The sequence below is a fragment of the Ranitomeya variabilis genome, chromosome 3 (assembly GCF_051348905.1).
Source record: "Ranitomeya variabilis isolate aRanVar5 chromosome 3, aRanVar5.hap1, whole genome shotgun sequence".
In the NCBI taxonomy this organism is placed as follows: domain Eukaryota; kingdom Metazoa; phylum Chordata; class Amphibia; order Anura; family Dendrobatidae; genus Ranitomeya; species Ranitomeya variabilis.
Window position 1 is genome coordinate 652,550,025 of NC_135234.1, and position 13,774 is coordinate 652,563,798.

A 13,774-nucleotide genomic window follows, 5' to 3' on the forward strand; every position below is an offset into this window, starting at 1 on the left:
GAAGACACGGGGTAGTCCTGAGTTGCGCATGCACCAACTGGGCACCGAACAACACAGGCATATTGTATAGCACTACAAGGAGATAAGGGCAGATATTGCGATGTTGGTGTTGTGAAAAATAAAAACTTCATTGTATATAGGCTTGTACGTGTACTTTCATAAACTAGCAATCTATAAGGTGCAATTCAAGTGCAGAATAAATACTGAAGTGTAATTTGTAATATTTATACATATAAAAAAAAGCAATTAAACCAAAAAATTGCTGTATTGTAATAAATCAATATTCCTAGTGCAAATATGGACACATATAATAATAACATACATAAAACATACACATAATGACAATATTAATAAATTATATCAATTATAATAAATATGCCATGAAAAAACTAATTTACCAAAATTACCGTAATACCCTATTAAACTATACATAATGTAGTGTTTATAATTTTATAAACTAAGCCCAAATACATATAGTTAATATTAAATATAGTCACTAATGATATAATGTACAAAACAGTCGCATGTTCATAAATGGACAAAAACTGAATATTACAAACTCCCGAATTTTATACAAAAATCCATAATGAAAAAATTCATGATTAAAGGGAATCTGTCACCCCCAAAATCGAGGGTGAGGTTCTGGCGCCTCCTATCTTTATCAGATGACGTCCTCTTCTTGTCTTCACGCTGTGGCGCAGGCGTACTTTGACTGCCCTGTTGAGGGCAAAGCAAAGTACTGCAGTGCGCAGGCGCTAGGCCTCTCTGACCATTCCCGGCGCCTGCGCACTGCAGTACTTTGCTCTGCCCTCAACAGGACAAAGTACCCTGTGCCGGAGCCGCAGTGTGAAGACCAGAAGAGGATGTCATTCTATGAAGATGGGAGGCCCCGGACCGCGACACCTATCGGATCGGACCGCCCGCCCAGGTGCGTATAGTCTAACCTCTTTTTCTCATCTTTTAGGATACATCGGGGGCTTATCTACAACATTCCAGAATGCTGTAGATAAGCCCCTGATGCCGGTGGGCTTAGCTCACGGTTGATTTTGGGGGTGACAGGTTCCCTTTAAAATAATCCACAACGGATATATATCTGAATCAGGACCCATTCACATCCTATGTGGGAAAACAAAAGGAGGAGAGCTGCTTCATATGATGGCTCCAAATTAGACAAAACAGAAAAAATAAATAATTAAAACCAACAACAAGAAACACACAATAGTTAAAATACAGGATTAGGTGTATTATATATAATAAGAACTATTACAGTTACAAAAATGCGGAAAAGCCTGTGGTTTCATTCAGCCCTTGTGGAACCATAGTTCCCAGTAAATAGATCCATCGGCTCTCTTTTTGTGCTAGAATTTTGCCAAGGTTACCCACCTGAAGCCTAATTGCACTTGATTAATGGCATGAATTTTTAAATCACTCGGATCACAGTTATGATATATCTTAAAGTGCCTTGGCAAAGTTTTTAGTCCATTTAAATCTTCAATAGCTGCCGCCTTCTCGATGTCCCTTATGTGCTCCCTAGTTCTAATTATTAACTCCCGTGTCGTAAGACCTATATAAACTTTTCCACAGGGACAACGAGCGTAGTAAATGACCCTTTAGAGGCACATGTGAGCATTTTGCGTATATAATATATCCTGGATCCGTTGTGATTCTCGAGTGTTTTACTTTTAACGTGATTTTTACAGGCTTTACAGGAATTGCAGGGAAAGAAGCCATTTAATTCTGATTGTGGTAGTTTCCATGAGGTAGCGGAATAATGGCTCTGTACTAACAGGTCCTTCAAATTTCTAGAGCATCTTAAAGTCATCAAAGGATACTTAGGCAAAATTTTCTTTAGAATTGGGTCTGACTGTAGTACCCCCCAATGCTTACGCATGATTGCCACTAGTTCTGGCCATTGTTTATTGTATCCGGTAATAAACATGACATGATTGGCCGCTGATGTCTTTTCCTTTTTCCTATTGCCATATAACAATTCATTTCTGTCGGATTTTTCTGCTGTCTTAAACTCCTTTTTAATCTGTTTATTGCTATATCCCCTATCAGCAAATCTGTGAGCCAAATCAGATGCCTGGTATTGATAATCTTTATTCAAGGTACATATTCTTTTGACTCTCAGAAACTGACCAGTAGGAATACCATTTATTGTTGATTTGTGGTGAGCAGAGGAGGAATGTAGTAACGTGTTGGTTGCTGTTTTTTTTTCTAAATACCGGTACGTCAGTGATCAGCCTACCATCTGGGAATGCCTCTATCTTCAAATCCAAAAATTCCACTTTTCTACCAAAATTATAGGTCATTTTTATATTTTGATTAAGTCTCTCCATTAAAGACAACAAATTTGTAGTGGAATCCTCCCATATAAAGAGGATGTCGTCAATGTAGCAACTCCATCCATGTATAGCCTCAACTCCTGGAATACCATCCTCCTGAAAAATAGTTCGTTCTCAGTACCCCAAAAAGATTGGCATACGAGGGGGCACAAGTGGCCCCCATAGCTGTACCCTGCTGCTGTAAATAAATGTCCTTATTAAACGTGAACACATTGTGTTCTAAAACAAATTTCAATAAGGTCAGAATTAATTCAATCAATGGTGGATCCAGGTTGCTTTCATACAAATAATGGGATACCGCAACTAAACCATCCACATGCGTGATTGAAGAATACAAGGCTTCAACATCCACCGTAACTAGTACTGGCCCCTTTTCTAAATGTAAAGAATCAAGCCTTTGCAGCATCATGGTGGTATCTTTGATGTATGAGGGCAATACCTGCACCAATGGTTGTAGATAGTAATCAATTACCGTGCAGATAATTTCACATAGATTACCCATACCCGAGACTATGGGCCTCCCTGGTGGATCTATTGGATTCTTGTGCAGCTTTGGTAACAGGTAAAAGGTAGCTAGCTTTGGTTGCAGTTTGCTAACTGTTCCCACAATTTTTTTTGGGGGGTAACTCCCTCATGTAGGCCATTTCCAAAATGTTAACTAACTTGTGCTGGAATTCCACTAAAGGATTATATTGCAATATAGCAGAGGCAATCGAGTTGTGCCAGCTTCTAGCCTCCCATGGAGGCTATTGAAGCATAGCAAAAGTGAAGAAAAAAATGTTTTAAAAAATATGAAAAAAATAAAAAAAATTTAAACGTTTAAATCACCCCCCTTTCGCCCCATTCAAAATAAAACAAAAATAATCAAACCTACACATATTTGGTATCGCCGCGTTCAGAATCGACCAATCTATCAATAAAAAAAGGATTAACCTGATCGCTAAACGGCGTAGTGAGAAAAAATTTGAAATGCCAGAATTACATTTTTTTGGTCACCGTGACATTGCATTAAAATGCAGTAACGGGCGATCTGCACCAAAATGGTATCATTAAAAATGTCAGCTCGGCACGCAAAAAATAAGCCCTCACGAGATTACGAAAAATGGAGACGCTACGGGTATCGGAAAATTGCGCAATTTTTCTTTTTTAGCAAAGTTTGGAATTTTTTTTTACCGCTTAGATAAAAAATACTTGTTTGGTGTATATGAACTTGTAATGATGTGGAGAATCATAATGGCAGGTCAGTTTTAGCATTTAGTGAGCCTAGCAAAAAAGCCAAACAAAAAAACAGTGTGGGATTGCACTTTTTTTGTAATTTCACCGCACTTGGATTTTTTTTCCCGTTTTCTAGTACATGACATGGTAAAACCAATGGAGTCGTTCAAAAGTACAACTCGTCCCACAAAAAACAAGCCCTCACATGGTCATATTGACGGAAAAATAAAAAAGTTATGGCTCTGGGAAGGAGGGGAGCGAAAAACGAAAACGAAAAAATGAATTACCCAGGGTCATGAAGGGGTTAATGATATCCTAATGATGAAAATATGGAAACAATGTTTAAACATCTGAATTTTTCCAGTATCGAGTATGAGTGCAACATACAAAAATACTGGCACATACACACCTGGGCTGCTATCAATGAGGTTATTAATGGTTGTCTATCGATTTTTCTGCCATACTGAAGGCATTTGGGCAAATCTTCAAAGTTCACTGCTGGCGGCTCCATTTGCCATTGCCGACCGGTGACGTCTCAATGTGCTTGATAGGAGACAAGTGCAGAGACGCTGCAGGCATGGTATCACCTTTAGGATACGCCGGCGGTTCACAGTGGCAGGATTAACATGCAGCCTGTCATTGTGTTTTTGAAAAACGTCTCCTGCGACACTTTGGAGAAATGGCCGTATCATCGGTTCCACCACCAATGTAACTCCGAGCCTGAGCTGCCAACCATCCAGAAATTCCAGGACAGTCGATAAAAATAGGGCACTTTTTGACCTGTCCATAAAAAAATATAAAGTGTTCTAGATTTTTTTGAAGCTGAAGAAACTTATACAGATTATTTTGTCTGCAATTATCATCATTTGACGGTTCACCATGACAGTGAATACAGCTGATGTCTTCATATCAGAATTTTGGGCTGTAGACATGTATCACTGATCATCAAATGATTGCTATCCAACCTGCACCGATGCTGCCCCTATGACTGAACCCACAACGATGCTGCCCCCATGACTGAACTCGCACCGCTGCTGCCCCATGACTGAACCCGCACCGATGCTGCCCCATGACTGAACCTGCACCGATGCTGCCCCTATGACTGAACCTGCACCGATGCTGCCCCCATGACTCAACCCGCACCGATGCTGCCCCCATGACTCAACCCGCACCGATGCTGCCCCCATGACTCAACCCGCACTGATGCTGCCCCCATGACTGAACCTGCACCGATGCTGCCCCCATGACTGAACCCGCACCGATGCTGCCCCTATGACTGAACCCGCACCGATGCTGTCCCCATGACTGAACCCGCACCGATGCTGCCCCCATGACTGAACTCACACCGATGCTGCCCCCATGACTGAACCCGCACCGATGCTGTCCCCATAACTGAACCCGCACTGATGCTGCCCGCATGACAACCCACACCGGTGCTGCCCCCATGACTTAACCCACACCGATGCTGCCCGCATGACTGAACCCGCACCGATGCTGCCCCCATGACTTAACCCGCACCGATCCTGCCCCATGACTGAACCCGCACCGATGCTGCCCCCATGACTGAACCTGCACCGATGCTGCCCCCATGACTGAACCTGCACCGATGCTGCCCCCATGAATGAACTGGCACCGATGCTGCCCCCATGACAACCCGCACCGATGCTGCCCCCATGACTGAACTCGCACCGCTGCTGCCCCATGACTGAACCCGCACCGATGCTGCCCCATGACTGAACCTGCACCGATGCTGCCCCCATGACTGAACCTGCACCGATGCTGCCCCCATGAGTGAACCGGCACCGATGCTGCCCCCATGACTCAACCCACACCGATGCTGCCCCATGACTGAACCTGCACCGATGCTGCCCCCATGACTGAACCTGCACCGATGCTGCCCCTATGACTGAACCTGCACCGATGCTGCCCCCATGACTGAACCTGCACCGATGCTGCCCCCATGACTGAACCGGCACCGATGCTGCCCCCATGACTGAACTCGCACCGATGCTGCCCCCATGACTGAACCCGCACCGATGCTGCCCCCATGACTGAACTCGCACCGCTGCTGCCCCATGACTGAACCTGCACCGATGCTGCCCCCATGAGTGAACCTGCACCGATGCTGCCCCCATGACTGAACCGGCACCGATGCTGCCCCCATGACTGAACTTGCACCGCTGCTGCCCCCATGACTGAACCCGCACCGAGGCTGTCCCCATGACTGGACCCGCACCGATGCTGCCCCCATGACTGAACTCGCACCGCTGCTGCCCCATGACTGAACCTGCACCGATGCTGCCCCCATGACTGAACCTGCACCGATGCTGCCCCCATGACTGAACTGGCACTGATGCTGCCCCCATGACTGAACTCGCACCGCTGCTGCCCCCATGACTGAACCCACACCGATGCTGTCCCCATGACTGAACCCGCACCGATGCTGTCCCCATGACTGAACCCGCACCGATGCTGCCCCCATGACTGAACCCGCACCGATGCTGCCCCCATGACTGAACCCGCACCGATGCTGTCCCCATGACTGAACCCGCACCAATGCTGCCCCCATGACTGAACCCGCACCGATGCTGTCCCCATGACTGAACCCGCACCGATGCTGTCCCCATGACTGAACCCGCACCGATGCTGCCCGCATGACAACCCACACCGGTGCTGCCCCCATGACTGAACCCACACCGATGCTGCCCGCATGACTGAACCCGCACCGATGCTGCCCCCATGACTGAGACCCGCATCGGTGCTGCCCCCATGACTGAACTCGCACCGCTGCTGCCCCATGACTCAACCTGCACCGATGCTGCCCCCATGACTGAACCTGCACCGATGCTGCCCCCATGACTGAACTGGCACCGATGCTGCCCCCATGACTGAACTGGCACCGATGCTGCCCCCATGACTGAACTCGCACCGCTGCTGCCCCCATGACTGAACCCGCACCGATGCTGTCCCCATGACTGAACTCACACCGATGCTGTCCCCATGTCTGAACCCGCACCGATGCTGTCCCCATGACTGAACTCGCACCGCTGCTGCCCCCATGACTGAACCCGCACCGATGCTGCCCCCATGACTGAACCCGCACCGATGCTGTCCCCATGTCTGAACCCGCACCGATGCTGCCCCCATGACTGAACTCACACCGATGCTGCCCCCATGACTGAACCCGCCCCGATGCTGCCCCCATGACTGAACCCGCACCGATGCTGCCCCCATGACTGAACTCACACCGATGCTGCCCCCATGACTGAACTCGCACCGCTGCTGCCCCCATGACTGAACCCCGAACACTACTGGGGAGAATAAAGTTAATTTCCTCCTGGCAGAGGGTATTCTTGCGGGCATCGGGCATGGTCAGAATGCTATTAACCTGCAGATTAACCCTAAATCTGCAGGCTAATAGCGGTTTTCATGTGACAGGTTCCCTTTAAGTCTCAGTGGGAACTGCTGGCATCAGATTAGAATTGTGGGACCCCCAATCTCCAAGGCAAGGGTCCCCGGAGTGCCTCACCTAGCAGACATTTATTATTATTTAGCAGGATTTTTATACTTTCTTTCACAATGATGATGTGACTAACCAACATGTATGAGCATAGCCAGAGTGGGGTATTTCAGGCGCAAGAAGGGACAGGAGCTATGTGAAAACCTGGGCACACATCATTGTAGACATTAGGTGACGTAACCATGTGGAGAACACTTCGCATTATCTGTGACACTCCCTGTTCCTGCCACTAATCAAAATGGCTGCTGCTGTATTACATTCCAGCTTCTCGGAATAAAATCTCCATGGCGACGGGGGCGCGCCTGGCGTTCAGTCACGTGACCCATGAGCCGGCTGGGTGGAGGTAGGGTGCTGCTGCGCAGGCGCGTCCGGCGCTCAGGTGAGTTGCAAGGGGCGGAGAGAACCAACAGTCCCAGCGGGCGGGGGAGCACCGGCTTGGGACAGAAGAAGAAAAAGAGGAGGAGGCTCGGGGGTCGTGGTGGCTGGCGGCGCCGTGGGGCTGACATGTCTTCCAGCGCGGTGCCCATTACTTCCTCGGCAGCTGTCAGCATTCTGCCAACCACGACAGCCAAGACTAAGACCAAGAAGAAACACTTCGTGCAGCAGAAAGTGAAGGTGTTCCGGGCCAGCGACCCGCTCGTCAGTGTCTTCATGTGGGGAGTCAATCACTCGGTGAGGCCCGGCCTGCGCCCACGGGTGACGGGGAAAGTGCGGGACGGTGCTGGAGCGGGGTCCCTGACATGGTGCCCGGGGGGCGGCACAGCAGAGACGGTGGGAAGGGGACACAGCAGGGCCGGGGTCTGTCAGGTCCCATCGTGCACACATCACATAGACATTATACCACCTGTGGCTCTACTGTAGATAAAGAACTACAAGTCCCAGGAGTCTCACAGCCTGCGGATAATGCTGCTTTATCGTCTTACAGCACTACTAAAAATGTCATGTACAGTATATGCAATATATATAGATGTACATGTATCATAGTGCACCCCTATATTCTATATACCCCACACATAGTATAGTGCCCTCCCATATTGTATACCTACACAATACAGTGCACCCCGATAGTATATATACCCTACACAATACAGTGCACCCCGATAGTATATATACCCTACACAATACAGTGCACCCCGATAGTATATATACCCTACACAATACAGTGCACCCCGATAGTATATATACACCCTACACAATACAGTGCACCCCGATAGTATATATACCCTACACACGGTATAGTGCACCCCAATATTATATATACCCTACACATAATATAGTGCCCTCCCATATTGTATATACCCTACATAGTATAGTGCCCTCCCATATTATATATACCCTACACGTGGTATAGTGCCCTCCCATATTCTTTATACCCCACACATAGTATAGTGCTCTCCCATATTGTATATACCCTACACAGTACAGTGCACCCCGATATTATATATACCCTACACATAGTATAGTGCACCCTGATATTCTATATACCCTACACATAGTATAGTGCCCTCCCATATTATATATCCCACACATGGTATAGTGGCCTCCCATATTGTATATACCCTACACAGTACAGTGCACCCCGATAGTGTATATATACCCTACACACGGTATAGTGTACCCCAATATTATTTATACCCTACACATAATATAGTGCCCTCCCATATTGTATATACCCTACACACAGTATAGTGCACCCTGATATTATATATACCCTACACATGGTATAGTGAACCCCGATATTATATATACCCTACACACGGTATAGTGCACCCTGATATTATATATACCCTACACATAGTATAGTGCACCTCGATATTATATATACCCTACACATAGTATAGTGCACCTCGATATTATATATACCCTACACATAGTATAGTACCCGATATTATACAGTATATACCCTACACATAGTATAGTGCACCCCGATATTATATATACCCTACACACGGTATAGTGCACTCCAATATTATATATACCCTACACAGTACATTGCACCCCGATATTATATATATCCTACACATAGTATAGTGCACCCCGATATTATATATACCCTACACACGGTATAGTGCACTCCAATATTATATATACCCTACACAGTACATTGCACCCCGATATTATATATATCCTACACATGCTATAGTGCACCCTGATATTATATATACCCTACACATAGTATAGTGCACCCCGATATATACCCCACACATAGTATAGTGCTCTCCCATATTGTATATACCCTACACAGTACATTGCACCCCGATATTATATATATCCTACACATGCTATAGTGCACCCTGATATTATGTATACCCTACACATAGTATAGTGCACCCTGATATTATATATACCCTACACACAGTACAGTGCACCCTGATATTATATATACCCTACATAGTATAGTGCACCCCGATATTATATATGATACACATATTATAGTGCACCCCGATATACATACCCTACACATGACAGAGAAAACAACAAAAAATAAAACGACCATAAATCCACTAAAATCAATTTTATTAGTTATAATTGTAAGATTTTAAAAGACACGGTAAAGAGAAAATTACAGGTTTCAAAAATTATGGGACACTGTTGAAAATCAATAATTTACATAGCACTGAGAAATAAGTATACTTTAAAAGACATGTACAAAAAAATGCCCAAATAAGTGAAAAACATTGTGCAATATCACCGAATATTATAAATAAAAAAAACTATAAAAAGCAAAAAATGTTTAATAGTAATACACTAGTGAGTATAAGTAGAAAAACGTACAAATATGCAAAAAGGAAAGGGGCATATAAGGTGTGCTGACATATATCCAAATCGGTATATAAAACCGTCAGTGCCAAGTAGTGTGTGCTGGGCATCCACAATGATAATAGTGCAAATGTTCGTAAAAAGTAGTTGAACTTACTAGATACAGTATGTGGCCCAGGATTCCAAAACAGCGTCTACCCCAACGCGCGTTTCGGCACTATTGCCTTCGTCAGGCAATGACGAAGGCAATAGCGCCGAAACGCGCGTTGGGGTAGACGCGGTTTTGGAATCCTGGGCCACATGCTGTATCTAGTAAGTTCAACTACTTTTTACGAACATTTGCACTATTATCATTGTGGATGCCCAGCACACACTACTTGGCACTGACGGTTTTATATACCGATTTGGATATATGTCAGCACACCTTATATGCCCCTTTCCTTTTTGCATATTTGCACGTTTTTCTACTTATACTCACTAGTGTATTACTATTAAACATTTTTTGCTTTTTATAGTTTCTTTTTTATTTATAATATTCGGTGATATTGCACAATGTTTTTCACTTATTTGGGCATTTTTTTGTACATGTCTTTTAAAGTATACTTATTTCTCAGTGCTATGTAAATTATTGATTTTCAACAGCGTCCCATAATTTTTGAAGCCTGTAATTTTCTCTTTACCGTGTCTTTTAAAATCTTACAATTATAACTAATAAAATTGATTTTAGTGGATTTATGGTCGTTTTCTTTTTTGTTGTTTTCTCTGTGGTGTTTCCACGACTATCCACGTGTTTTTATATTGGTCCATATTCACGGATAGTATTTTATTAGGAATTTTATAGGTATTTTATAGATTCTTATACGTGATTATTTTCTTTGCAATTTGTTTTATACCCTACACATGGTATAGTGCACCCAGATATTATATATACCCTACATAGTATAGTTCCCCCCGATATTATATATGCTACACATAGTATAGTGCACCCCGATATTATACATGCCCTACACATAGTATAGTGCACCCCGATATTATATATACCCCACATACAGTACAGTGCACCCCGATATATACCCTACACATAGAATAGCACACCCCAACATATATACAGTATATATAATATACAGTGTGTGTGTGTATGTGTATATATATATATATATATATATATATATATATATATATATATATATATATATATATATATATATATATATATATATATATATGTGTGTGTGTATATATATATATATATATATATATATATATATATATATATATATATATATATATATATATAGACCCTACACATAGTATAGTGCACCCCGATATTATATATAGACCCTACACATAGTATAGTGCACCCCGATATTACATATGAGGGAAATAAAATATAATATCGAGGTGCACTATACTATGTGAAGGATGGCAATATATATCTGGGTGCACTATGCTATGTGAAGGAGATATATAATCTCCTTCACATGGTATAGCGCACCCCGATATTATCTCCATCACATAGTATAGTGCACCACGGTATATATCTTTTTCACAAAGTGTAGAGCACCCCAAGTACATGTTATATAATGAGTCTGTCTGATCGGCACATGTTTGTCGTTTCTATCTCTGGAAACTTTTTTAGATGTTTATTTAGCCTTAGAAATTAAATACAGTAAAAGGAAAAAAAAAATATGCAGATGTTTTTGGCAGTTGGGAAATGCTGCAAAGCAAAATAGAAAACTAAATGAAGTTAATATTTGGTGTGATCACTTTATTTTTATTAAAACAGCTTAAGGTTTTCTCAGTACACTTGTACACAGTTTTTGAATGGAGGAAGGGCTGCTCCAAACAATTTTGGAGAGCTAACCACAAATCTCATGTGGTTGTAGGCTTGCGTGAATCCTTCTGTCTCTTCATGTATTCCCATCTAGACTCAGTGCTGGCTTATAGCCGAGATGAATCTGTGCAGCACTTTATGTACATGCTCTGTAGTGAGGCAGTGCTTATGGAGTCGTAGTTGAGATGAATCTGTGCTGCACTTTATGTACAGTACATGCTCAGTAGTGAGGCAGTGCCTGTGGAGTCGTAGTTGAGATGAATCTGTGCTGCACTGTAGCCACATAGTCTCCGGACGACTTTTCAAAGTATGTTGTCATTGAAACACTGCAACCATAGAATCATAGGTGTTTAACATCTTTATCAATTATTTAGATGAAGGAATTGAGGGTACACTGATTAAATTTGCTGATGACACAAAGCTAGGAGGGATAGCTAATACTAGAGAAGAGAGCGAGAGGATTCAAAAGATATAAATAAACTGGAACAGTGGGCAGCAACTAAGGCTACTTTCACACTAGTGTTTTTGGCAGCACGTCGCAATGCGTCGTTTAGGAGAAAAAACGCATCCTGCAAAGTTGTCTGCGGGATGTCTTTTTTTTTCCCCATAGACTAACATTACCGACGCATTGCGACGCAGTGCCACACGTCGCAACCGTCGTGCGCCGGTTGCGTCGTGTTTTGGCGCACCGCCGCCACAAAAAAAAGTTACATGTAACGTTTTTTGTGCGTCGGGACCACCGTTTTCAACCGCGCATGCGCGGCCGAAACTCCGTCCCCTCCTCCCCAGACCTTGCAATGGGGCAGCGGAAGCGTCTTAAGACTGCTTCCGCTGCCCACGTCTGGCATTTTCGTCACAGTATGCATCGGTACGTCGGGCCGACGCAGCGCGACGGCCCCATACCGACACTAGTGTGAAAGCAGCCTAACACAATGGTTTTTAACAGGAAAATGCAAAGTACTACATCTGGGCAATAAAAATGAAAAAGCCATATACAGAAAGGGAGGAATAGGACTAAGCAACAGCACATGTGAACAAGACTTGGGTATACTAATAGATCACAGACTGAACATGAGTCAACAGTGCGATGCAGCAGCAAAAAGGGCAAATACAATTCTGGGATGTATTAACAGAAGCATAGTCTAGATCACGTGAAGTCATTATTGCCCTCTACTCCTTTGGTCAGACCCCATCCTGAATACTGTGTCCAGTTTTGGGCAGCACATTTTAAAAAAGACATCAACAAACTGGAGCAAGTTCAGAGAAGAGCGACCAGAATTGTGACTGGTCTGCATGTCCTATGAGGAACGTTTACAGGATTTAGGAATGTTTAGCTTGCAAAAAAGAAGACTGAGAGGAGACTTAAAGGGAACCTGTCACCCCGTTTTTTGAAGATGAGCTAAAAATAGCGTTAAATAGGGGCAGAGCTGGGCGTTACATTAGTGTCTTTGTGTGCCTTTATAACCTACCTAAGCTGCCGAAATACCTTTGTAAAGTCGCCGTTTTCTGCTGTCGCTCACGCTGGTCTGGTCATATGGGCGTGGTGACAGCGCTGTTTCTCCCCCAGAAACCTGCTCATCATTACGTTGGTGGCGTAGTGGTGTGCGCATGTCCAAAGCGAAGATCCACTGCCCAGGAGACTCAAAACAGCTCGGTCTTCGCTATTCGCCGTTTACCGGTCGGCGCGGCCATCTTTCCTGTGGCCGCGCGTGCGCAGATGGAGCGCTCTGCTGCCCGGGGCTTCAGGAAAATGGCCGCCGCGATCTCCATCTGCTCACGCGTGGAATCCCACGGCCATTTTCCTGAAACCCCGGGCAGCAGAGCGCTCCATCTGCGCACGCGCGGCCACAGGAAAGATGGCCGCGCCCACCGGTAAACGGCGAATAGCGAAGACCGCGCTGTTTTGAATCTCCTGGGCAGTGGATCTTCGCTTTGGACATGCGCACACCACTACGCCACCAACGTAATGATGAGCCGGTTTCTGGGGGAGAAACAGCGCTGTCACCACGCCCATATGACCAGACCAGCGTGAGTGACAGCAGAAAACGGCGACTTTACAAAGGTATTTCGGCAGCTTAGGTAGGTTATAAAGGCACA

General features: G+C 44.6%; 1 protein-coding gene across 2 annotated transcripts in view; it reads left to right on the plus strand.

Moving 5' to 3' along the window:
• The first annotated feature begins 7,372 nt into the window (after window positions 1-7,372).
• The window catches only part of PIP4K2C (phosphatidylinositol-5-phosphate 4-kinase type 2 gamma), a 79,848-nt gene continuing 73,446 nt past the window's right edge, over window positions 7,373-13,774 (plus strand). Inside the window, exon 1 of one of the 2 annotated variants that reach the window (XM_077297752.1) lies at window positions 7,373-7,462. Coding sequence is in view for 1 of the 2 variants with exons in the window: in XM_077297751.1 (XP_077153866.1) it covers window positions 7,408-7,755 (348 nt within the window). In the remaining variant the exon portion in view is untranslated. Of the gene's footprint in view, window positions 7,756-13,774 lie in introns of both variants that reach the window. The other variant, XM_077297751.1, reaches the window with a different exon arrangement.